The sequence below is a fragment of the Sebastes umbrosus genome, chromosome 16, assembly GCF_015220745.1.
Source record: "Sebastes umbrosus isolate fSebUmb1 chromosome 16, fSebUmb1.pri, whole genome shotgun sequence".
NCBI classification, from domain to species: Eukaryota; Metazoa; Chordata; class Actinopteri; order Perciformes; family Sebastidae; genus Sebastes; species Sebastes umbrosus.
In genome coordinates, this window is record NC_051284.1 from 15016015 (window position 1) to 15043734 (window position 27720).

The 27720-nt window shown below is 44.6% G+C and overlaps 1 protein-coding gene and 1 long non-coding RNA gene across 2 annotated transcripts in view; one reads left to right on the forward strand and one right to left on the reverse strand.

The window, feature by feature from the left end:
- The window catches only part of kif26ab (kinesin family member 26Ab), a 72832-nt gene that overhangs the window by 13343 nt on the left and 31769 nt on the right, over positions 1-27720 (forward strand). Inside the window, 2 exon segments of the mRNA XM_037746907.1 lie at positions 16631-17101; positions 23736-23938. Coding sequence (XP_037602835.1) covers positions 16631-17101; positions 23736-23938 — 674 coding nt within the window.
- LOC119474722 lies at positions 1268-19697 on the reverse strand. Its single transcript, XR_005203628.1, has 3 exons — positions 19686-19697; positions 12911-12915; positions 1268-1380 (listed from the first exon to the last, which is right to left on the reverse strand). It is a non-coding gene; the product is annotated as an uncharacterized LOC119474722 (long non-coding RNA).

Genomic DNA, 27720 nt, shown 5'->3' on the forward strand with positions numbered 1-27720 from the left:
AACCTCCGATTTGCACCAAAACATGTATCCTTTTTCTAGGGAGAAGGAGCAGAAGAAAAGAAAGTGTGTGTGTTTCAGTCTTCATTATTCTTTCATTATGGAATGACTTGACTTAGCAATTTGCCTGCTGACATTTGAAAGGAAATAGCATAGCAATGCATTCTACAAAATGGCAGCGAAGTTGCTTTTAATCCCATGGAAAACTGTGTCGCTGAGTTTCTCAATAGGCGGAACACCGAAAAGGTCAACCTCAGCTGTATGGATTTTCATAATGGATTTTCACTGGAAAAAAAGTCAATCAAGATACAGTAGCAGTGTTGTTTCTCTGTGATTGGCAGGTGAGGTCTTTTTCTCAGATTTTTCTTTTTTGCATTTTCGAGAAAATGCTGGAGAAGCTTCTAAAGCAGCGAGGGCTGAGATACATTGTGCTTGACTTAACTTTATTATAAAAAAGAAAGAGATTTTCATCCCTTCTTTGCTACACTCTAGTTAGTAAAGCCTTAAGTGCCAATACTTGACAGCCTTCTTTTCGATGTGTTTCTCATCCAATGATTCGGCCAGATAGGCAGCACCAGAGTGATAAAGATGAGAGAGAAAAAGGCACTTGTAAAATCTCCTCAAAGTTGATAAAAGTGTTACATTGTGCCTGGAACTCGGAGAAAAAAACACATTTACTTTCAAGGTCATCAAAAAAAAGTAAATTAGTATAATCGGATTTAAGATCAGCGGAGATATACTGTCCTGAGAAACGATGCCATCTTGAGCTTGTCATCACTCCCAGCGGATGCTTGTGGAGTAAACCTTCCCCTGGCTCTCTCCCATGATCCGACTCCCATTAATAGATCCGTCCTTTATGCTTCCCCTCTTGTTACTGCCGCTCTATTTTATGATGTCACTCTCCCCGCTGAAGAGCTCTGGGCTGTTTTATCTCCTTCGTGTGTGTCGGGCACTTAAACTTAAACCTCTCTGTTTACGAGTCCCAAACTGCCTCTCCATCCTCTGTGTTTGCTGCTCAGTATCAGTTCAGCATCGCCCATAAAAGCCCAGCTCAGCTATCCTCCTCGCTGTTCTGGGAACTCGCTGTTGGGCCTCGCCGTGCAGACCCCCAGCTAAGTGCTGCCCGATTCCCATGCTTGGTGTGAGAACAAGTCTACGAGGGAGTGTGTGGACAAGTATGTGTGTATATGTTTATTCATAGATTTACTGTATCTCTTTGGCCCAACTGAATGTGGTTAGATTGCCTTTGCATAGAGTGGTGAAGTCTGTCGCAATTCAAACGGGATCAAAACAAATATTTCTCTCTCGCCGTTGACTACCGTTCATATTTTTTCTGAAGTGAGGTCCCATCGCGGTCCACCGGAAGGGCGGGACGTCACCTCTCTATTTCACTTAAGATAAGATAAGATATTCCTTTATTAGTCCCATGGTGGGGAAATTTGCAATTTCTGTTTGGAGCTGCTTTCAGTTAGTATTTTGTTCCTACATGCTGGCGTTTTTTTTCTGAAATTGTCATCTGGTGTGTTTAGGTGCTAAACTGCATCTCTCAGAAGCATTTAAATCAACACGATGGATAGTAGCTGTTGTTTACCGCTCTAAATTTATGCATCAAACAAAAACATTGCTGGAATGCCTTTGAACGTGTCTGTGCGACACGGAAATGCTTCCCTCCCTTCGGTGAAAAGGAGGGAAGCTCTCGGGGAGCACATCTGTGTCTTTGGCCTTGGTGGATTCCTGCACAGCTTTACTGTTCAGAGGAGGAGTGGATGCTACTGTTGTGTTCAGTCCTCTGATCCTTTGCTGTGTCCAACTCACCCTAACCCCCCCCTCTGACCTCCAAGAGCAGCAACTCAGCAGCTCTTAAGAGCCAAAACGTACAAAAACAGGGTCATTCCCTCAAGTTCGCTGCAAGTCCAGACAGCTAGCAGGCTGTAAAACTATTATGTGGTCAAACTTAAATGTGTGGCTTTATTTACACACAGCATTTTACAGGTTGTGTGAGCTTTGGTTTGACATTAAAGCATGTGTTGGTTTCCAGGGGAGGCGTTGGTCATACAAAGCTATGCTGACCTTTGGCTTGACCTCATGAGCTGTTCAGATATAATTCATATTAAGACTGGCCGATATGGCCAAAATCTATCACGATATAGGTCATTTCATATTTCGATAACAATATATATCACAATATAGCATGTATTTTCTCATTTTAAGAACTTGAGTGCAAAATGAACATAACAGTTTTAAGTGAAATTATAGAGAAAATAAATAAATAAATAAAGGCATAGCCAATATCGCAATAGAAATGGTATTAAAAGGTATATACGATAGACATTTGTATATAGTGTTGAAGATATATATCATCATATTCCGCCCTAATTCATATGATCAACATCTTTAATTCATTTATTTTTGTGATTTTTATCCGGCTAGCAAAGATGAATTTGATTCTAAGTTGTAAATGCACAAATCGTGATTTTCTCTTTTACCTTTTGTTTCCTTTTCATGTGCTGCTCCTGACCTTCTCTGCACCTGACCCCAAACACAGGTAAGCATGCACATACTGTATGTAGTACATTTTGATAAAACTGCCCTTCCGTGTGTGTGAGCATTTTTGTGTCAGACGGTCATTACCACCTCCATCTAGTGAGACGTTACCCTCCTCCTCCCTGTTCTGTCCATCCACTGACCCCTCGGCCCCCCCTCGTCCCACGCTGGGCATTTATGTCTTCATCTCTTTGTGAGTGGGAGGCTGTTTTGCTCCAGAGTCTAATGCAGCGGTGAAACTTGAACTCCCACAGAAGCGGTCACTGGAGACCACATTTGAACTGGATTTGACCTGCTAGACTTTACCTGATATTTCCATCTCTTTTATGCACTTCTTGCATGCATTTACGTACACATTTTTCATCAGTGGTTGGTTCCCGTACTAGAAAGCATTTCAGAAAGTGAGTTGTTAAGTTATAGAGGGTGCTGTAAAAGCCCTACAGTAGCCATTCAAAGTCATGGTGGCGCTATGGGGATGGAGGGCTCGAGGCTCCTGCGGCAGCTCAACAATGCTTAATTAGCTCATAAACAAAGGCTGGTGGGGGATCAGAGAGGGCAATCACAGTGTCCCGCTCCTTTGAGCTTCTCTCGCCGTCAACAAAGCCCCTCTAATGGCCCCGTCACTCCACTTGTTGTGTCTCACCGCGGTGTGCTTCCTGACAACATAAAAGGCTCACATTCCGAAAAGAGCCTCGGACAAGAGACGCTACCCGTCCACACCTCCCCTCGGCCAGCGCCGCTCCCCACCCTACCCTTCCTCTCTCGCTGCTAGATATTGACATTGCTCCTCTGCTCACCTCCGCAGTGTATGTTTGGTTCCCCGTGGCGACCAGCGAAGCTTTCATCTCCCCCTCTTTCAGTCTTGTGTCCGTGACTTTGGTGGTCTGTTTTATTGCGTTCCTTTGTGTGACGCTGTGCTGGCACGCTGCTGGGAGCCTGGGAGGAAGTGCTCCACTGTGCCAGGTTCTGGAGAGGTTATTCAAGCTTGGCATGAAGGCAGGTGTGTGTGTGTGTGTGTGTCAGGTGTGTCTGCATGCATGCATGTGCGTCACAGTGGCTTGGCGTCCATATTTGTGTAAGACAGTGTGTGTGTTATTTTTTGTATGTTTGGACACGAGGCCTTCTAAAGAAAACAGACGTCCACTGACACACGAGGACAGCCAGGCAGCAGGTCGAGAGGCAATCTCTGCTTGTTTGTTCGACTATGTTATCATCTCCTGTTTCCTGTCAAAACAGGAAAAGACAGGGGCGAAAATGGAGGCTAGGAAAGTGCTGCCTTAATGTGTGTTGGCTGGAGATTCAGCTCCGCCTGACAGTGACCCTCCTGGCCAGGAAAAACAGACCCGTTCAGGGCGTAACCCACAGCGGGATACTCCGTGCCGTTATTTTTATCACTTTCACAAAGCACAGCGAGGGATGCTTTTCCCAGCTGTTGACACAGGTCTGGGTCATTTTTGTCTCCAAAACAGCGCAGACGGAGAAAGAGTGGGAGACGTCCCATCTGGCCGTGTCCCTTTGGCTGGCAGCCTCGCATGATTGTGGTCTCTGTTTAGGAAGGGAAATCCTTTTTGACATTTTGTTAATCATGAAAGTGAGACACTCCTTTTCTTTGGATGATCCCGAGACCTCCATCACAATACCTTTTTCCGTCAGGCTGGAGTTGTCGTGTGATTTTATCCATCCATCACACATATTTGTTAAATCTTTACAACAGGATGACACACAAACACACACACACACACACACACACACAGTAGAGCCAGTAAATGCTCTTTTATGGGGCGTAACTGCGAGTACATTCCAGACAGTAGAGTCAGCTATCAGAGTGGTTCAGGCGGTGGCTTACTGCTGATGGCATGGCAGGTAAAAGCCCCGGCGTCTGCTGTGATATGGCTAAATGAAAAGGCACGGACAGGCACGCTGCACAAACAGCTGATTAGGGACTCAGCTAATTATTGACTGTTGAAAAATGATAACCATCTCCCGCTCTGCTTCGGGAGCCGCCGTGTTAAAACCGAGAGTTGCTCTTGTGTGGAATTCCAAGAGTTTAAAGGCAGAGCTAACTTTAGCTCTTTATGGGGTCTCTAAAAAAGAAAGAGCTGCTTGCACAAGAATGCTATTGTTAGATTGACCAGATTGCACCAAGAAGGCTTCTCCCAGCAATTTGTGTTGAGGCCTGAGTGACCACAAGAAGCAATAGACCACTACCACTGCTTCGGTTGCCAGGTTTGACCTTATGGAGAATGATTTTTCCGTGCGTGTGTGTATTTGATGAGCAACCTAACATGAGACCAGACAGGCAAACATCGGCGATAGCTCCTTCAGCACGTAGCGTCTAGAGCGGCAGCGGCGGTCGGCTCCTTTCTCCGTGACCCAGATTAAGATACGGCGTGCGCTTGTTGACTGGGGTCGATGTCATCAGCAGGGAGGTCGGAGTTCATTTGTCTTTCTTGACAGACCTTCAGGTGGTGTTCCAGCGCTCTGGCAGAAAGCCACACCGACGCTGACCTCCATGAGTCGCGCAATTAGTTACCCTTTGACTCCCTCAGTCCCGCAATCAAACCCTGAGCATGGACCGGGCATGCTTCTGCATCCCCAGACCCACTTTACATATGACTGTGTGTGTGTGTGTGTGTTTGCAGCTCAAAAAGGCGCAGATGTAGCATGTGATTCAGTCTGACATGATGTAATAGCTTCTTCTTGTTTCAGTCTCAGACTTGAAATTAACAAAATAAAGCGTTTGGAGCCATGCATGCAAATTTACACCCCCAAGTTAATGATATATCTGGCTACTTTCCATTCTCCACTCATAAATATATAAAAGATCCATTAGTCGGCATCCATCTGCTGCAAACCGTACTGCTCTTCCCTCCTTGACTGACTATTGTTATTTAACTGCTCTTAACTGTGTGTTTCTCATGCTCTTAAGTGCAGTTAAAGCGCATCACTCAGGGCTTACTCAGACAGACAGACTCAGATGAATGCCATCATACCCGTGAGCCAAAAATATAAATCTCGTTGCAGACCTAAGCTTTCCATTTTCACTTTGTTTGACATGTTCCGTCCTTGCAGCGCGACGGCTATGAACACACAGTTCAGCTGTGAACCTGCAGCTTCCTTCTATTTCTCTCTCAGGACGGCATTTCTCCATCACGACGAATTCCTCATTTCTCACCGAGCTCTTCTGTGTTGTGACATTTCATATGAGCCGGCGGAAAGAAAGCCCCTGAAGAATGTGAAGAGCACAATTTGAGACAGAACTCAACAAAGCTGCCAACAACTTCAAGGTTATCTCTTCATTTGGCGATGTGAAATGACAGCAGCAACGTCCTTGTCCGCCCATGTTGGCGTCCCTGTCAAGAGAATAGAGACAGTTTTGTAAGTTGTTCCCTGTTTTGCATTCGGTTGTGCTGAGAAAAGGCGAGATTGGCAGTCTCCTACAGTTAGCTTGTGTCAGGGATTTTTCCGACCTCTTAGTCCTGTAGAGGCTCGTTCAAACAGGTGGATAAGTTACAAAGCCTTCACAAATTGGTCTGCTTTCTCCAGTGTGCTGGAATGTGATTGACTTGCTTATTTCTGCAAGTCTTTTTTTAGACGAATTTTAGTCTTTCAGTCTGTCAGTCGGTCGATCTGGCGGCCCACCTCTTTGGTCTAAAGTCAGACTGCAATATTTAAACAACTATTGGATGATTGCTATGAACTTCTGTACAGACATTCTCAGAGGATGAATCCCACTGACTTGGTGATCCCCTGACTTTTCCTCTGACACCATCAGCAGGTCAAAATTTCCTGTGTCCAACGCTTTGGTTTATGACCAAATACCTGCAAAACTAATGACATTCCCATCAGCTTTGCTTGTGCTTTGTGCTGATTAGCAAATTTTGCTATAGGGCCAACCTGGCACCGCTGCGCTACGTACACTGGCCGTGGCTACTCGTCCTCCGCATGGCGATTGCCTCATTAATGTTATGGTTCCCTTATAGTATTGGGTTTAAATCCAAAATATTGCCAAATTTTGCTTTTTGCTTTGACACTAAATCCTCCGCCATCGTCTTGTCTGTCAACTCTCTCTCGTCCTGTGTGTGTGAAATTTGACTCCTGCCGTACAAAGCAAACACTTTCACTTTCAGATTGTAGCATCCGTTGTACGACTACAACATGCCGCTGATACACGAAAATGAACTAAATGTGTTTAACTCTATAAAAAAAGTGAAACGACGGTGGGAGCAGTTTTTGCCTGAACATGTGTAACACCGGTAACACGGAGTACTGCAGCAAGCCTAATGTAAGCATGCTGAACTGAGATGGTGAACATGGTAAACAGTATACATGTTAACATTGTCATTGTGAACATGTTAGCATGCAGTAACACTGTGTGTAGGTACAGCCTCACAGAGCTGCCAGCATGGTTGTAGACTCTTAGTCTTGTTTCAGTTCCATTTAACTTTGTCGCAGCTGAAACATTATGAAATAAAGCAGAATAAAAAACATTATTTTTCACATGGATTAATAGGAGTGAAAAGTGAATATGTTTCAGCCCAGCCAATCCTCACCAGCTCATTTGAATATTAAGTGAAATGTTTGAGTTGCTTTTTGTCGCGGGCTATATAAGTCCATATGCAGGAGCTATTGTTCCTAAAAGACAAAGTGGCAAAATGTGCATGTGAAAACATTTTGATAAGCCAAGCATATTTTCTAGGATGGTGAATGAAAATCCTTCAGACTCAGTAAATGGATTAGTCAGTGTGCGCTATTCTCCGCCGAGATAGTTCAGCCTACTTCCTTATCTCGCTGATGTTCAATTGAATGTGTCTAGACATCTCAATTAGCGAGAAAAAAACAACAAAAAACAGATAATGGTTAGTGCTTATCTCAATGTGCTCCTTCTACCAGTACTCTCACCAGCCTGCAACAACTAGTTCTCATAAACAGACAACAGTTTCCCATTAATACAGCCCTTCCTGGCTGAAAGCCCTGGGCTGATGTTCAAAATGTCTATTATTAGTGATAATTGTGTTCTCTGAGAAGTCATTGGCATGGTAATGACATCTTTCATGATAAATTAGTATTCCCCCCTCTCTCTCTGCCTCACCTACACTACGCTGTTGCACCAGACTGATTCCGCCGCTCGCAACTCTGCCGCTCCATTGTTCTGCCGACACGCAGCAGCTTTGTGAGACACAAAGCATGTCACTCTCTGAGATAATGCTCTGCAGACTGGGAGAGGATGGGACGCTCAACACGGCTCACCTTGGCTCAGGATGATTTGTGCTTTTCTGTATGAACACGGTTAAGGAGCCGAAATGGGGGACTAACCTTTAGCTCTTTCTACAGTCCCCGCGGCTTTGTGTTGCTAATCAGTTACCCTGTTGCTCCACGTATCCGCGCTGGCACGTGGGCCGATAAGTGAAAATTGAGATATCCGCCAAATAAAAAAAAGTGCCATGCTCAACAATAACCACTTGCAGTGCCTCATTATGTGGCTTCACAGACCGAATCTATAGAGTCAGTCCATGTGTAGAGAGAGGGGGTGGGAGGGAGACTGAAACTCCAGCAGCAACAGAAAACTTGAATATTTATCCATATGGCAGCTCGCCAGCATAATTACTGTACCGTCCATTCCAAGAGGAGAGTGGAGAGAATAATTGTCGGAGGATACTCAACATTTCACCTTGTCATCACTTTCACACCGCTCTATTTTCATGACAAGGTGTCTATGATGAAATATTACAATAACCATATAAAACGAGGCCTCCTTATATGTTTATGTGCTGCTTGTCATGAGAAAGTATTTAAATGTTGATCTAAAAATGATTAATTCTTATCATGCTGTTGATGTGCAGACTGCGACTTTTTTTTTTTCCTATTACGGGATCTGGAGGATGTTGATGAAGATGCCGTATGCAATTACTTCTGTTTGAGCATGAGTAACTCCCTTTGCATTTTTCAGTGATAATTAACCATTCACACACACACTTTACCCTCCGTGTGGCTGAGGGAGTCCTGCCATGAGATTAGTTGCCATAAGCTTTAGCAGCAGTTTGTTTTCTCTCTAAAATAAACTGCAGGGAACTGGGAGTGCTCCGTCTCCCAGTCCAAACGTTGAACAAACTGCAGCGAGTGCAGCTCTCTCGGTGCGGCAGTTCAGACAGAGGAGAAGCAGGTGGCTGTCATCACTGCGTATAGACTGAATTGTGAAGTAGTGGTTTGGGGCTGTTGGGAGGAAACTATTGTATCAGGATCCTCTATTCTGCAGTGAGTGTTTTTAGAGTGGGCTCTTAGACAGAAATAGATCTCTCAACGAGCTCCCGTGGATGGATACGAAATGCTGTGAACATTAATGAGGCCTATGCAAATGTATGGAAGAGTGGTGAAATTTCAATTCTGACTTTAAACGCCCAGGTCTAGCTTTCGAATGCCAGTGGTCATATGTTTTTGCAAGGGCTGTCAAAGTGTTGTTGCCTGTTGGGCTGCAGTTTGCCATGTTATGATTTGAGCATATTTTTTATGCTAAATGCAGTACCTGTGAGGGCTTCTGGACAATATTTGTCATTGTTTTGTGTTGAAAATTGATTTCCAGTAATAAATATATACATACGTTTGCATAAAGCAAACATATTTTCCCACTCCCATGTTGATAAGAGTATTAAATACTTGACAAATCTCCTGTTAAGGTACATTTTGAACGGATAAAAATTGTGCAATTAATTTGTGATTAATCATGGACAACTATGGACAATCGCGATTAAATATTTTAGTCAATTGTACAGGCCTAATTTTTACTCTTGCATCCGTTTGCAAACTAGCAGATTCAGAGGAGAGGACCAAATACTACTTTTCATTAGCCAGGCGCTCTGAGAATATGCCAGATGATTTTTAACCTCCATCCCCTCACCCTCCATCTTTTCTATCCCCCCCTTCTGTCCTAGCTCTCACCTGCAGTTTACAGCAACACCTGGCTCCTGCCTCTCCAGCTTGCCTGTTGAATTTTTCATTATGTACTCATTTTTGGTTCGTTTCCACAGCCGAGCCGGAGTAAAAGCGAAACTACCTGGAGAGCATCTCTGAGCCAAAAAATCAGCTATTCTAATTAGAGGTGCACAATTGTTGGTGCAAGTGTACATAAACACAACCCACTGCGTCCCCGGTGAGGACAGCATAGCAAGCAGCCCTGCTGCTGTCTGATGTGCAGCTATTGTATGGGCAGGGAAGGGGAAAATATTTCAGATGGAAAAAAAGTTTATTTGGTGATGCAGCTGACTTTTTTCCACTAATGAGAAAAGTTTTGAGGGATAGTCCATGTTGTTCTCTCTGTGCAAGAGAGCACCGTTACATCTCTGAAATCAGTTTCTTATTGAGTTGAAGTAACTGAGACGTCTTTCTGGCAGTTGCTAAAGTCCCTCACTCTCCCTCCAGGCTGGACCTCCCAGCAGCCTGACCTCGCCCGAAGCCGATCAAGGCTTGACAGATCTGGAGCTGAGACAGTGAAGGCTGCCTCGGTTCCACAGAGGAGAGAGAGAGAGATGTTGGGAAGGGGGGAGAGGCAGAATGAAGTCTGTCCAAACAGTCTGAAAGGGGCTTGTTTTCTTTATGTGCGTGAGTGAACAGGAAAAGGTAATTAACTGGCCAAGTGGCGAAAGGCTGGAGTGATGGATGGGTGTGGTGTAAAGAGACAGCCACACAAGGGGAGACACACACACACACACACACACACATGCACACCACTTGTGTAGAAGCCTGAACCTTTTATGTAGCTCCACTTTTATAAAAACATGTACAGTATGTGAGTCAGTAAGAGGAGCTACAGGCACTCACGCGTCGATAAATGGGTCGACCATATGGAGTGGTGACACATCATTAAGTGAGGTCATTAATGGTTGCAGGGTGGTTTGGCAAAGACTCATGAGTGATTACATCTGACTCTATCTATGTTTAACCTGAGGGTCAGCAGGATCTATGGCCTTTTTTTATTTTTGATGGACAGCGACATCTGTTTTTATGGATGACGGGAGAAGCTGGAGGCTGCACTCTATCGCAGCGCGAGTAAACCCAAAACAAAGCGACATGTCACACCAGATCTTATCAAGATAAAATGTATGTAAAACATACGTAATATGTAAAAAAAAGGCATTTTGTAGTAAATACTGTGTGCTCATTGTGATGGCAGATTTGCTCAACGCTGTAATCACTCATTGGAGGATGTGTCAGCGTGATACTCTGGACAGGTGGAGCTATCATGTGTTGAAAGTGTCACTAAGGGGTAAAGCCTATTTGCATTTTCTGTCAGCCATTCACTGACAGTTAAAGGGAGGAAAGGGCTAAATCACACAGGGCAGACAGACGTCACAAACAGATGCTTGATGCAGGGAGACTTGGCTGCTCATTTAAGGGAATACTGATGCAAAATTCTGATCTCTAAACAAGGTAATTGTCTGTTTGATCTAAAAACTGGGAAGTTTGTTCATTCTAATGTGTTGTTGACTTTGTAAGTAAGCAGTTTATCTTCAAGATAGTTGCAGAATTTGGTAATGCTTCTTATCTCTCTGAGAAAAATGTAATATTGCAAAGTCAGAGGTGAAAAGGTGCCTCAATTGGTGCTTGTTTTCTGCAATTTACAGAAGTTAAGAGAAAGGAGAGAAAAAGCAAGAGCAGAATCCATTTTGCGAGCATATCTCTCTCAGAAGCTTAAATTCAGATAATGTGATACGACTCTAAATGTAGTTTAACTCAGACAAAAGCCAAATTTCATATTAGAAATGCAGGAAAAGCAGCAGATATGTCATCATTATTTGATGGAATCTCATTGTGCTCCAATAAAAAGCCCAAACCCACGGAGGATGGATGAATTCAGTAGTGCGTTGTGTTTCGTGTCTGAGGCAGTGTTATCAGGGAGGTAATGACAGTGTTGCTTGTGTTGCTGCAGATACTGTCGCTTTGTTTGGGGAAAGTCTTATTACAGGTTTGTTTAATCTTGTCAAGTCAGCAAACAGGGGGCAAACATCTGTTTCATGTGATTTGGCGAGCCGTCCCATTTTGTGTTCTACCAAAGGCATTCCCACGGAGTTAAATAGCATGCTAGTGTGACATCCTGAGTCATTGTCTTCTCTGCCTCCGAGCAGGCAGTGGTTAAATTTAATGGTCTGTATCCCAGATCTGCTGCTGCACTAAAAGCTCTACCTGATATCTAATCAGAGTCAGCGGCCTTCCAGCTCCCCGCTCCTTCAGGGGATCCGAGACGACTCGGCCGGCTTGAAGGTGGAGTAGGTGGTGGGAATAGTTGAGAATGAGCAGGGGGCGGAGAGGGATTACACCGCTGGATGTGTTGCTTTCATCCTGGGAATGTAATCTGCTTTAATGCCCCGTGCTCACCCGGGGGCAAGGCCAGCAGCTGTGCTCGTTTTTCTCCCCACTTGGCTGTCAGGGTGAGCCGGGCTACCTGTGGGAAAGCAGGCCTGCTGGAAGGTCTCGTCCTCACCCCGGGATCTGGACTGCAGGGGGCTCCTGTGGTTTATTGGGGGGGGCCAATCCCTTTGAGACTCGTGGAGACGGTGTGTGGTTAGGGTCAACACTGTCTCAGGCCGTGTAAACAGAGGTCGGCTCGGTCGCATCCTCACAGGGAAGCAGAGGAAGGGAACGGGCATTAGATTTGGCAGCTGCTGTGTGGTCTCCACTTTACAAGAAATGCAGTCATAGGAAGTACTGGAGCATTGTAATGTGTAAACAGGACCGGTGCTGGTGAGAGCAAGGTTTAGTGAAGACAGATATAAAGCAGCATGGTGTTGCACCGACTCTTTTGGAGGAATGTTTCCATGCTGGTAGCATAATAATAAAAGAGAAAACTGGAAGAGGAAGGAAGGAAAGGAAGACTGAGCATTTTAATCTTAAAGTTTCTGAACAGTTCAGTGAGTGAGCACAGAGGAATAGTCAAGGTCTCATCGCAACGATGCCACCTCTGGACTGATTCTCGGCAAATTGCACTGACCGATGTAGTAAATCACATTCAGATTCAGATATGAGCTGACAAGCTGAAGGCTCCAGAAACTTTTCACTTTATTTTTTCTCATCATAGATGCACATTGATACAATTTTGCTCCATTTCTCTTCCTGCCACTGCCGCAGTGGGTCACGGGGAGCTTTTATGACCGGGAAATATCTGTTGGGCTCAACTGGAATAGAAAATATGGTTTCCAAGGGTATTTTACTTTCAATGGAGCGTGCCTAAAAGTCTCTCGGCTAGCGAGGAGCCTCATGCATTTCAAATCACTATGACCTTCCCTTGATTCAAGTCAGCTTTCTGTATCTGGCCTGGCGCTCCACATCAGAGGTACAGCAGACGCTGAATGCGGAAGCAGTCAAAAGGCAGTTTCACTTTGTCTGGTTAGAGGAAAGGTGTACAGACGAGACGAGGTAAATGAGGTGTGATTTGAGGGAGAATCCTACGTGTGACTTTGCCCGGTGGTTTCCGATCACGCCTCAAGGAGGCATGGGAGAGAAATCATGCACATCTTTCTCTCTGTCTCCTCATCCATACTGTAAGTGGTTACGGCTGAGCTTGTTTCCATCAGCCTGTGGGCACGGGCTGTCTGTGATGACACTCTCCATCAACCCGGAGAGACAGTCAGTTAGTCGGGTGTCTCTCTCTCTCTCTCTCTCCTGCTGGCCTGGTTTTCATCACGGTTAGTGTGAGGGACAGAGACAAACTTAGGTCTCTAAGGGCAGCAAAGGGCTCATTCCAAAGGCAGGGCTTTCTCTCCCCAGTGTGTTTGGCACACCTCCTTTCCATAATAAGGCCATAGCATCTGACTACATTTGTCCCCAGAGTTTAATAAAGATCAGCGCTGACAGGCAGTAAACCAACACAACCACCCACGAGCCTCCAGGCAAGGGCCACAACCCCGGCCCACCTCCTCCCACTGCTCTCTCTCTCTCCGTCCTCTTATCCTCGCTCGTGCAGTTTGACTCTCTCTCTGCGGATAAACCTCGGCTTGAAAACCAAAACCGTCTCCCACTTGTACAGAACAATGGCCGAGGAGTCAGAGCCCCGAAGTAGCTCCACGCCTCTCGGGAATGCTTTGAACATTTGGTTTGTGTTGATGCTGCCGTGCATTACATACTTCTTCTCCTCAGCAGTGCTGCTCTTCACACCCACTTGCACCTGTCAGTGATAGATCATATGGATGATAAAAGAAACAATATGGCTTCAGGGGGCTGGGTGCGCTCATGCATCATATGTTTCATGTTTTCCACTTTATGCTTATGCACAAGCTCTCAAGCTGTTAGCTTGAACAAGGGAGCAAAAACATTAACTGTTTAAGCTTGCAACTACATGGTGACTTTTCAGCAAGCTTTACTGTGTTTGAATTTGTATTCATTCTCTGAGCAATGTGTGAATTACTACCGATCTTGATGTCCTTTTTTTTTCGCCACAACTTTATTATTAGTTTTTCTCAGATGAATATCGCTGTTTGTTGTGTGTAGAGGTGCGTGTGTGTACAGTAGTGCGGCAGCGGCACTTCCGAAGCTTCGAATACCTTTGAGTATTTCTCACCGAAGCTTCGGAACCCAAAAACTGGTATTCGGGACAGGCGTAGCTGCAACAATTAATCAATTAATTGATTAGTTGTCAACTACTAAATTAACCGGCAACTATTTTGATAATCGTTTACTCGGTTTGAGACTTTTTTTAAAGAAAAAAACCCTCAAAATTCTCTGATTCCAGCTTCTTAAATGTGAATATTTTCTTGTTTCTTTACTCCTCTATGACAGTAAACTGAATATCTTTGAGGTGTGAACAAAACAAGACATTTGAGGACGTCATCTTGGGCTTTGGGAAACACTGATCAACATTTTTCACCATTTTATAGACCAAACAACTGATCGATTAATCGAGAAAATAATCGACAAATGAATCAAAGGTAAAAATAATCCTTAGTTGCAGCCCTGCTTTCTTGACATCCTCTTCTCGAACTCTCATGTGCCATATCGAGATGGATACTGTGGCCTTCAGTTTCATCACACCCACATCATTCTCCTCCGCATCGCCAACATCATCTTCCTCATCATCATCGCCATCATCCTCGTGCCTTGTGGCCCTGACCCTTTATTCACTCCACTGGGCATAAAGCTCACCGACAGCTTTACAGGAGAAGCCCCGCTCTCTAACCTCCAGAATCCTAACTGAATAGCAGATGGGCTCAGCTTTGTGTGTCTTTTTATTAGCTCTCCTAAATCAACACCTAACAATGCACAGAGAGAGAGAGAGAGAGAGAAGGAGAGAGAGGGAAATTGATTTCTTCCATCTACCGGTGCCCCGAGGTGGGTAAGGGGTGGTTGGAGGGTAAAGGGTGAGGGGGTGATGGAAGGGAGGAGTTGACTGGTTATGACTTCGCTTCAATTTCCTGTCTAGGAAGCGTGTACATGAAGCCAGACTAGACTGTGGAAATAGCAGCCAGCGGTGTTTTCTTTAACTCCAATTTGTTGTAGACTCTTTCATCTCATCTCAGCGGGACTGTCAAGTCTTGTGCATAAATATCCCGCCTGAGCGTTAAAGTAGGGATTGTTCACGTGCCAGGATCTAGCTGCATTAGATTTGTAAAGCTCTATCATAGCGTCATATTTCTATTATAAGCTTCTTACTTTTAAATCCATTCCTCGCTATAGCACCAACATTCACTTGATACCGTACTGTACTCGATCTACCATCACTCAGTCGTCACAGATTTATGGGATTTTCTACATATTTCTTAGCTGTGCTTGCATCCTGTCCGTGCCTGCTCATGTGTAAAGTAAGTAGCCGATATAGTAGATCATTAACCAGAAGCACTCAGCCCACTTACAGTCCTACAGCATGCATGATTGTCCTGTAAGTAAAGTGATGATACGGAGATTGTGCTGATCCGTCCTTGAGTATAATTCCGCTTCCTGTCCTTTTTTTTGAGAATACGGGAATGTACAGATAACTCACTTTGGCTGTAGGAAGGTTGCGTGTTCGTACTATTAATTCTGCGTGTGTTTGCAGAGAAAGGTCATCTAAAAGTCTTTGTATTGAGCTGCTTTCATGGGGAGGAGATTTAGAGTCCCTCGACCTGCCTCTTTGGTCTCCGGGTCTATTGGGTTAGCTGTATTAAGTGGCACTACATTAGGGTAGAGCATTGCTGTTTCCCCGCCGCTTCACTCCTCCTGATCACCTCGGAGGTTCCACGGAGCAAAGGCCTCATAAACATTTATGTATGGGCTGTGGGCTCCTGTCTTAGGCCACGACTCCACTGGGCAGAAGCCTAGTGCCCCTTTATGCCTCTTAAGAGACTGTGTTGTCTCTATATATATATGTGTGTGTGTGTGTGAGTGAGTGTTTGTTTCCCTAAAATACAGAGAAAGTTATGTTCCTTAGGATTTGAATAGTTCACTGATTGCTCCACGTGCCTCCAGCTTCCTGGAGGAGGTAGTTATTTTCACATTTGGTGGCTGATCATATGTTTCATGCTGGGACACTTATCATATGTAAATTGTATGGCTTTGGGCACTAGCGTCCTCTCAGCTGTTGTTTTCTTTTCTCATCCCTCCCAAGCAGAGACAGACACCCTAGGGAGCCTTCTTAAAGGACAAAACTCCACTGGACACAGTCACTAAATTTGCTCGGCCCTCTTATTTCTAAAGCATCACAAATAGAAGACACATTTCACTTTGTTTTTTTTTTGTTGTTAGGAATGTCTTTGTTGGATCTTCAAGTAATTCCTCCCAGCCTTACTTTACAGCCTCACGTTTGGCTTGTTTGGTCTCCGGCAGACGCTGTGAAATGAGCACACGCCTGGTGAACCTGATCAGCAGTCTTAAATTGCATGCAGGCGAAGCATCTCAGTCTAAACAAACAACCATCCCGAGAAAGGGGAAGTGGTTAAAGCAGGGGTGTGAGGGTCCCAGAGGGCAGCCAGGGACCACACTGCTAGCAGACCATTGACGCGCATGGAAAATGTGAACAACAAACAGGAAATCCTTTCCAAAGAACAGACAGCGAGATATGCTTATGATCAACTTGCTGCATGCGTTGAGTTGAGTTAAAGCCCTTCTCTTGTGTGTGTTTACTCTGCAGGACCCTGGATATGCAACTTTCCTGTTTGAGCAGCTCCAAAGACCCGGGAGCCATGATGTCAGCTGTTGCCAGGTGTGCTCCACGCCTCTCCACCAACTGAGGCAGGAGGCCTTGCAGACGCTCCACGCTCCCATCCTCACCATCAGCTCAGACATGCCGGCCCTGCCCACTACATCCTTTTTACCACAGCCGGCTAGATTCACTGTGTCGTCCTCCGGCGCCCATGCAAAGCAACTGTCCAAAGGCCAACCAGCTGCCCACTCTGTCCTGCCCCTGGGAGAGCGGCACAGGGTACCAGGCTGGTCGCAGAGCCCCTCTGTCACCTCAGGGCCTAAGACAAGCGTCCAGGTGACGGTGGCAGGAGGGCAGATCAGTGGGTCCCTGAGCTCCGTCACCATTCAGGCACAGCAGTACCTCGAGGGCATGTGGAGCATCTCCAGGGTCAACAACTTCACCCCTCAGCCTAAACCGGTATGTCTTTAAATTGATAGTTCAGGTGTTTTGAAGTGGGGTTGTATGAGGTACTTATCCATAGTAGGTGTATTATCTACAGTAGATGACGGTCAACCCTCCCCCAACTTGGAGAAGCAGACAGGAGTTACCGCATCAAAGCAAAGCAATGTACTGCTGTGGACGGGGCCGGCAGCAAAACGTATTTTTAAGTGTATGTTATACTTTAGAATATTTTTACCGGTTCACCATGCCGTGAGACAGCTATACAGTCTAGGTTTTCAATGGAGAACTGAAGCCGTTATCTTTGCTCTCGCCAAATCAACCAGATTCCATTGAAAAAAACATTCATTTTACCTCGCAGAACGCAAGAGTTGCTGGTCTACCGCTGCCTCGATCGGTCAGTTTTTTCATGCATTGTGTGACTCTGGTTAGTTCAGGTTCACCAAAGTCGCACAATAGCACAAAAAAAATAACCGATCGTCGCAGCGGTTGACAAACAACCCCCGCGTTCTGCGAGGTAAAATTACTGTTTTTTTCAATGGAGTCTTGTGGCTTTGGCGAGAGCATAGATGATACAACGGCTTCAGTTCTCTGTCGGAAAGGGCGGTCTGATGGCAAGGTAAAGTGGTGAAAATATTAAATATAGGTGTATATAAGGTGTCCTTTGCAACTTGATATTTACATTTCATGCATTTTCATCCATTTAGAGTGACTTTAAAATAGTACAGCAGCAGAATGAGCTTAAATTCCTAGTAAAGGGTTGAATAGCAGGCAATGATTGGTAATGTAAAGGGGCCATAAGACCATCACCTGCCTGGACTGTCATAGATAAATGAGACTTTTTAGGTCAATTCAATCATGGAGAAAAATGATGATAAATATTCCAAATAATAAACCTAAATCACTGAAAATTAACCATGAAATACTTTGATATTTTTCTTAAAAATGTCTACATATCATGCTGTAGTGCTCGCCAGGTTAAGCCTCTTCACTACAAATGTTACATTTCAGAGCTTTAAAGGAGATGAAGCCCTGCAGAGATTGTGCGAGTCAGAGTCTCTGCAGGAGTGCTGACCTCTCATTCCTCAGTAGTCAAGGAGTCTGAGTGATCTGAGGTCAGAGGTCATCGCAACACTAATCTGCTGACCTTCTCCTCAAGGGCATTTCAAATGACCACCCCACAGCGTCACCATAGCTCTCCTCTCATGCTGGATAAGCATTAGTCTGTGCTTCGTTTGATGTCTAAGAGACTTGGAAAGGCCCTGAGTTTTCCCCTCGGTGGTGTCATGGGACTGATCATACTGTACCTTGTTTACGATTTAAAAAAATGTATTTGCACATTTACGTTAGCTTTATAGTAAAGGTTGCTGGTGTTGACAGGGATTTTTAGCATCTTAGAGCATACAGTATATCTGGCTGCTGATATGAAGCTTTTTACTGGTGGTTTACTGATGTGTCTCTTCCTGCATTGATGGGGACATCTGGTCTCAGACCTGATTGACAAACCTCTGTGACATTCTTCACTCAGTGTACAGACCAAACAGCATGGCTATCATTATCTAGTGCCTTGCACTTTAATATTTCCCATCAGATGCAGAATATAAACTGTTGATAACTGCAGTCTGTTACGGGTCTTGGCAGTGTTATTCCTTCCTTTCTGCTTGACAATTAAAGACAGACCCTAACACCACTCTTTAATGTCAACAAGTGCCTTCAGAGATGGTTTATTGGCAACCATCAAAAGCTTTTAACTGCATGTACGCAATCTAGGGCAAATCAAACGGCCTGGCGCTGGAGTGAGAGGCTGACTTGTGTTCTCCATCTATGTGTCTAAAAGCAATTAGTGGCCCTTAGAGCTGGGATGAGTTGCTCAATGCCACATAGCTGAGGCGGGGGCCCTCCTTGGACAGAGAGAAATGCCCCTTCAGGACATGAAGTTACAAACACAGCAGAAATGGGTGTTATTTTCCCAAGCTTGTTTCTTTCATTAAAACCAGATTCTTCAGAAAGACGAAAACCCACACACACTCACGAGGCTTGGGAGTTGCGCTGTGCCGAAAGGCACAAGCTTCAATTCATGAGTCCCTCTTGGTTTCTCTGGGGGGAAAGCATGCGGTGTTCTCCAGACAAAGAAGCAGAGACGGACTTTGTGTGTGTTAGACAGAAATCCTGTCAAGCAGGGAGCCTGGGGCGCTCCCACACACAGCCCATTATAGGGCACCTTGAATCTCTCATTTGGGAAAAGGCTCTGGTTAACATCTGGAATGATGTTTGTGGTCGTTGGAATTGAAACTATCTGGCTCCCTCTTTGTAATTGGCTGACACTGGTTCATATGAGTGTAGCTGCCTTGAAGTGAGCACCCAAATGTGCTTTTCTGAGACAGTCTGATGCAAAAGCCCAACTTAGATAAGCTCAACAAGGCTTGGCTGTTTAAACGAAGAGCTTCAAGCAGTTAATGTAATCCAGAAAAACACATTACCAGCAGTGTTATGCTACTATTCAAAACAAGAAATTGATTGACCCAAATCTGAAAGTCTCCCTTTGCCCCATAAAATCCACAACCACATGTGCGCTAATCTACGACGACCAAGTGCTCTTGACCCATGAGGGTCTCTGTTATTGGCCCACTCGTTGCCTGCTGCCATGGCGTGCTCCATTGCCACCAATCTGAAGCCCAGCCGACGATCTTGGCTGCTGTTTCTTTGGTGCAGCTGTGCTCGCGTGGCAATGTGCCACAGACAGCGACGATGACAAGAGAAGAAAAGGATGCAGGAAGGAAAGGGAAGGAAAATTCTTGCCAAATTAGGAAACCATTTTTAAAAAATGGCAATCAGGTTTTTGGTATTTGCTTATAGACAGTGGACATTTTCTGTCCAGAGAGGGAGCCAAATGTCAGGGTGATTTACTTTAGTCCTTTTCTCACATGTTAGGACTCCAGTACTGCTGGAAGTAGAGGTGGGGTACAGAAATTGATACAGCATAGTAAAAAATTGATACAGCATAGTATCGTGATACTTTGCGTGGCAATATTGTATTGCTACACGGACGTCAAGTATCGACCTTTTATTATATAAACTATTAAGCGCTTAACAATCCGATGGTTGCTATTCTGTCTTTCAGAGGTTGTAGCGGGCTCAGTGTTAAGGCTAAAGTGAAGATATTGGTATCATATGAAACTAGAAAGCATAAGTAATTGATTTGTGTCATGTTAGCTTGTTGGGAAGAATACTTAATAACACTGAAGTATTAGATAAAATGATCTATCTAGTATTACACTTATTATATAAAAAACAGATGTTGACAAACTGCATAATTTGCCGTTGAAAAAAGGTAATAAGTCGCCATACTCGCAATAAGATTGTATAGTGACATAAGTATCGTGATGATATCATATTGTGGACCCCCTTTTGGTGATTCCCATCCCTAGTTAGAAGGCAATTCTCCCCTCAGTTGGATCCTGTTGGTTACAGAGGCCAGCTGAGCTCGACAGCCCGATTAACACAAGGCCTCCTTCACTCCAGCAGTAATCGTCTGTTGACCGCTGAGATCGAAGGTCACCGGGGAGTCCTGGTACTCTTAGCAGTTGAGGAGAAGATGGTCTGCTGACAGGGCGCTGGCCTATACGCTGTTCACTTCAGACTTCACAGGAAGCGCTCTCCCGAACTCTTTTTCTCTCTTTTGACTCTCCATTCTGTTCAAATCTCTCTTGCTTTGTTTCTTTCCCCCCTCCCTTTTTCTGCCTTTTCTTTCTAGTGGCAAACCAAAGCAAAGGGATCAGGGAGAGCTAAGGGTTAAAGGGTGGAAGGCCAGCTCATTACTGGCTCTCGGTGCAAACGGGCGAGCACACATGGCTCCACTGACACGGCCTAATTACCTGACCAGGGGATAGATTGTTCTTTTCAGCCAGAATCAGGGCCAGACCGGGTCCAAGGCTACAGAGAGCAGCTTGGCCCCAGTCTTATTACCAAGGGAATACTCTTTGACAGGCACTGAGATGTGCTCAAGTGTGTGTGTGCACCTATATGTGTGTAAGAGTTTATCAATTTTGAGCCCACACCCACAGCCACAGCTGTCCCTGTATGCTCCTGGAAATCCGCTGCCACTTGATTTTAAAGCCGACACTCCATCGGTGACAGATTTGATGAGCTACACACATCAGCTTCCTGTACGGCTGCGTGTGAAGTGCTCTAGTCTTTCGTGCCAAAGTGTAATGGGAGTTCCTAACCTGTCACCGACACCAGCATGGCGTGAGGCTTTCCGCTCTGGCGTCTGCGTGAGGATCTGTATTTGGCTCATTTCAGTTTGCAGCCAGTGTTTTTTTTTTTTTCCTTCTCAAGTCATAACTTCACATACCGCAGCTTGATATCAGACTTAACCTCCATGATGAAGTCTCAAGAGAGCAAAACCAGACCTCTAAAACAGGACTGTGATTCCTAACCGTGATAACAAGCTCAAAAGGAAGAAATGGGAAATTCATGGTCCACCACAAATGGTCAGTGAGGCTTTCCTGGGGGAAGATAATGCGCCGGTGCTTTATTATAGCAACACATTGTACTGAACGTAAAGCTAACAGCGGCGGCACTCTGCAGAGCAATAGCCAAGCCTCTCATGTGAATGTCAGAATGTAAGTATGTCCTCACATCCTGATGTATAGCATTCACATGTCAGGCTTGGCATATAAATAGTGCAGCTGTCAGCCCGTGTTGACAAATGGCAGATAATAGAAGGCCAGACACTTTATGAAAAAAGATTTTATTTTAGTTGCCAAACATGGATCTAGGGCAAACACTGGGGTAAATATGCACAGGGCCTGAACTGTGTTTATAATACATATCCTGTCAAATGGCACTGAGGCTGCGGCGCTGCTCAATTCAAGGTTGTTGCTGATTACACAATGTTCATGTGTCAGTGTTATAAATGTTTTTAGGAAAACTTTGGCCTTTATTTATTTAATTTCCGATGCTGAAAAACCACAGAACCGGTTTTATGTCAGCTGCTATTGATCATTGTCCGGCAGGATAAACTAGCGGCTCCGGTGAGGATTAACCTTTTGTCAGTATGGTGACTCCAGCTAAAGCGTAGTCTCGGAGTTGGCTTTTGTCTTATATAATTAGCTCTCTGCGCTCCTTCAGTTGGACTATGAGCAACCAGTGAACCACTGCAGGCTGCAGAGCTCCAGCCGAACCTTTAAGCTCCATCTCCACTAAGCTACTACAGTTTGAGCTTCAACCTTAAACAGACACAGAGGGCTAGAAGGCTTAGTGTATGACCAGCTTCTATTTGCTCAGGACTATGCATCTGTAGGTCTGTGTTAAAACCTTTGCACCCATATTCATACTCGGAACTCGCTGTCAGTAGGCAACCTCCAGGTCTGAGAAGTGAAGCCAATGCAAAAGTGCCTTAAATTTGCGTTCTTTCTAATATCCAGCAGGGGGCGACTCCTCTGGTTGCAAAAGAAGTCTGATTGTATAGAAGTCTATGAGAAAATGACCCTACTTCTCACTTGATTTATTACCTCAGTAAACATTGTAAACATGAGTTTATAGTCTCAATCACTAGTTTCAAGTCTTCTTCAATACAGCATGATGTTCATTTAGTAAATTATGGTCCTATTTAGAGTCAAATAGACCATAAACAGGGTATGCTTTAGGGCGTGGCCATCTTGTGATTGACAGGTCGCTACCACGGCGTAAAAAACCAACACAGCGAACAAATACCAAGATAGCGACGGCCAAAATGCCGAACTCAAGGCTTCAAAACAGCAGTCCACAAGCCAATGGGTAATGTCACGGTGACTACGTCCACTTCTTATATGCAGTCTATGCTCACTGTGCATTGTCAAAAACGTTATCATCATCACAAGAATGATCTTTATATAACTTTTTGGAAATTTGTGTAACAACAAACAAGAAGATTTAAAAAATCTGGTTGAATACTTGTTTGTCTTTATCTACTGGAGCTCTAAACCTACTGTGTCGATGATATACAGCTGTTTATAGAGGACCTGCTGCTGCAAATATGTAACAAATATGAATACATACAGGTGGTATAGCTAGTGTGCTTTGGCATTAGTTACCAGAGCCCAAGGGCTGAAACAGATGTAGCTCACGTCTGTTTAGTGTTCAAGCTTCCAGAGCAGGGTGCGCCCACGCAGGCATGATACCTCGTAAACATTTATGGAACAAATCTCATTTCTGAGATTGTTGTTGATTGTTGTTTATTCCCTTTGAAACTCGCTCTGAGACAGTTCCAAGTAGAACTCAGCCTGCAGGACGACATGTTCCTCATTGCTGACGAGCAAAGTGCCAAATTAGCCGTGGAGGTATAGATATAATCGGGTGCGGAGTGAAGTACATCGCTTGTGATTTAATTACTAATTAAATGTGGGTTATCACTTAATTACAGTAGGCTACAGCCAGAGCAACCTCAAGAGTGTTGCCAGAATCAATGAATGGTGCAGCATCCTTGCTGTTCTGCTGGGAGCTCTCTGCTGTGGATACTGCTGACTCCCGCTAACCAGTGCTGGCTGCAGCAGCTGCCTGTCCATCTGTGGCACAGGGGGAGTAAATGGAGTGGAAGGAAAGGTGGGCAGGAGCAGTAAAACTTGTAAGTGATGGTTGTGGTCTTATCTGTGTATCTGTGTGTCAACAGGCTCAGGGTTTGATGGGGGAAGCAGACAGGGATGCGGCAGCCTCGGAGGCCCCAGTCACCGCCATGACCACCAGCACCAGCAGCAGCACCCTGACGCCCTGCCGACTGAGGAGCTCCAGCCAACCGGGACTCCCGGCACCCGTCACCAACACGTCCACCTCCCCCTCTCCTTCTTCGTCTGCAGCAACCTCCTTCTTCATTAGGTAAGCGCCTTCAAATCACACCACGCTCGAGTCTGTCACAGAGATTACATCGAGTTGTTGCGGTGCTAAATGAAGTGTTTAGTGTTTGCGTGAGCTCGTACACACCTGCATGCATTCAGCCTCCTGTGTGCTGAGGAGGAGATATGCACAGACTCGCCTTCAAATGTCTGTCGAAGGACGCGGTTCATGCTGTTAACTTCCATGTGGGGCACCTATTCCATGGAGATGTTGTTCTTGCCATGGTTGAATTATGGCATTGCCTTGGGACACGCACCATCATGGTACTCAGTGAACCTTTAGTTACAGGCACGACTGCCCATGAATGGATAATAGAATTACATAATTCGATATGAAGAGGGAGTGTCTCTCACGAAGGGGGCTTAGGTTAAAGCCGAGTATTGTCCTGAGGTATTTCATGTTTAGTTATTTTTCTCTTTGTTTTGCTTCATTGACTTAAAGCAGCTCTCCAGATTTTGCAGCTTTGCAGGACAATTATGTAGTATTTCAGTCCGTGTTTCTCAGGCCGAGCGAGGCTTTTTCAGCACTGCTTGGCTCCGGTGTTGTTGTTGCCCCGGAGAATACTTCACCCTCTCCAGGCGGGTGGATGGCTGGAGCAATGTGCTATATTGTCATTGATAGATTCCCTGGCAGGCTGGCCGCTGCATACGTTCCCTGCCTCTTCTCTCCGAGGAGTGCTACGCCATAATGAATGTTGGCGAAAGGGAAGAATGATGCATAGGACCATTGAAGCTCTGCACCGCAGGAGGTGAAGGGACTTGTGGAGTGTGACAGGAAGCCCATGGGGGGATCACTGTGGTGCTTAGCTTTTCTCCAAGCACCCCAAATGGAGTTTGTTTTGCCAGCTTTCATAGTATATCAGCAGGACGATGAGGCCTCTTCTTTTGGCTAAGGGGACATTCCAGATCCTCCACTAAATATGCAACTTCCTGTACGTACCACTTCCTGTCACAAGAGTCCTGAACAACAGCGAGGAGTGGCCCTCTGCTAGACAGGGTTAATTCCTGACACTGATTTATTAGTTCTCATGTTTTCTTTGGACCTGAGCTCAAAAAGAGTAGCATAGAGAGAGCTGTGTCTAGTGTGGGCCAAGTGTAGGGAAAAAGAGGGAGGTGGACTTGTTTTTTCCCCTGTAGCAGGTCCTGGTGGGGCCGGGGGGGGTGGAGATGGAAGCACTGCGAAAAGGTTCCACCTTTCATTTCATCCTAAAGATAATTTGCTGCCAAGAATGTGGTGTTTTACTTGGCCCAGAGAAACACAATGACAACGGGCTGGCTTCAAACAGCATTTCATACCGCAGACACAGTAAAGGGTGGCGGAGATGCACCGGGCTTGATTTGAAGCACACTCCCGTTTCCTGACCCCTTCACAGCTGTTGCCTGCAACAGGAACATCATCATCATCATCATCATCTTGTTGTTGTCTTTGTTTCATCTTTTTGTATATCACTGCTGATTGAAATGTACATCACCAAAATTCAAAACAAATTGAATCAATCAACAGATTTCCTTGTTTTGTTGGTAGCGCTTGAATGTGTTTTAGACTTGATTGAAAACTCACATCTGATTAGTATTCCTTTTTGTTCTCCAAAGATACAATTAGCGGGATGCATGTGTAAAATCCTGAGAGCCCAGGATGTAGGAGCAGAATAACCAAACAGCAGTTTCTACCCCAATGGAGAGTGGAGAGAGCTCCTTAGACGCTTGTCTGACATTCACTAACACCGTTCCACTCAGAGATGAAATTTTAATTAGAATGCAATTAGCTAGAGTCTAGCTGCTTTAGCTAGTCGGCTGCTGAGAGAAAAGAACAAAAGCGATTTGTCGTTTAATTTTTCATTTTAAAAATAAGTCAACCGTTCAACTGGCTACAAAAAAGCGTTTAATTTGTTTCATTTAAGATGTCTGCTGAGTTGAAAAATCATTTTAGTATAAATGTCAGTTTGATAGCTACAGAGAGCAGGAGGTCAGGGTCCCATTTTTGACAATTTCTGTGCACGATTTAGTAATGTGTCACCTCAGAATAATAATTGTTGCCCCTGAATTACTTAATTGAGGCGTCAAATAACTTTCCTTCAAAATTCCTTCAAAATAAGGTAAAAAAAATCAAATTATAAAAACTGAACATACCGAATATTTCAGTGGTAGAAGCACCCACAGGTTAACAGCTGTCGCAACAAATTACTGAGTTGTTTTCCTCAGATTCTTGGTATTAAGTTAATGCATTCATTTCATTCATTCAGTATACATACTAGAGCTGCAACTAATGATTAATTTCATCATCAATTAATGGAATAATCATTTGGTCTATAAAATGTCAGAAAATAGTGAAAAAAATGTCCATCCCAGTTTCTCAAAGTCCCAGGTGATATCTTTAAATGGCTTGTTTTGTCGATCCAAAACCCAAAGATATTCACTTTAATATGATATAAAACGGAGAAAAACAGGAAGTCTCAATATTTGAGCGCCTGAAAACAACATGTTCTTCCATTTTTGCATGAAAAATTACATTAACAATTTATCAATTATCAAAATAGTTGATTATTTTTTTGTAGATTTACTACTCGATAAGTCGATTAATCGTTGCAGCTCTGGTATATTATTTGAGTTTTGTCTGTTAAGTGCAACATTTTGTTATTTTCACTTCTCTGAAACATATTTTATGAGAGAACAGATTGTTAGATTGGAGAATTGGGAAGAGCAAATTATTAATTTGAAGGAAGTGGTTATTAATTCAGTGGAACAAATGACTAATTTGTACACATGAATATCAGAATTGTTAACCCTTATACCTTCCAGGCTGTGTAGATGATTGATTTGACTCTCTGTGCTGTTGCTCGTGGGAGAATTTTCCCATAGAAGTCCGGCTATGAACATTATCTTGTGATGCTTCTATTTTTAGAAACTAGAAAATCTCTTTTGATCACACGATAAATGTATCCGTTGAGGCACTTTCTGAAAGTACAGTTCTTTTATGCTGCTTCCTGTCTCTGGTAATTGTGGCGAGCAAAGAGATAACCCCGGGGTCAGTGATGACCGATTGGCAATTAGACTGACTATACAGTCGCAGGGAGACAGGAAGGGTCAAGGGTCAAACTCTGACTGGATGCTGTGTATGTGTGTGTGTGCATATCATTATGTGTGTGTGTCAGAGTAGTACTGGGGGTGGTGGTAATAATGAATTTAGAGCCATGTGTTCAGCTGACTAGCACGTTAAGCACTGATTGCCTTGTGACAGAGCATATGATTAGTGTATTGACAGCGTTGTGTAATGAAAGCAGGCGGAGCTCACAGCGGGGGCTAGACGGTGTGGCTAACTGCCGCCCTGCACATCTCTCTACCCATCTCTCTGTTCCATTAACACCTGCTGATTGTGACGGTGTGTTTATTACCCACCGGGCACGTAGGATTTCTCAGTGCACACTGCTGAGAGGAGTCTGCTGCTCAGTTTGCAGTCTACATCTCTCACTTTTTTGCATATATCAGCATGAGACAGTTTCCACGGCTTATAGGTGGCCCCTTGTTTATGTTTGTTATGAGGGAGGCTAGTCCCTCATTCATCTGCTTCCACACACTAATCACACTCCGGAGAGTTATGATTTACTCACTCTAAAAAATACATGGAGGTAATGAATAACAGAGTATAGAAGACCTTGGAGACACAACAGGTTGGTAGAGATTCAGAGGTGGCACAAAGGCTGTTGCAGGGGCAGGGCGGACAGCTGTTTGTTGGAATGCGGCCCTGGAGGAGTGTCAGAAGGAAGT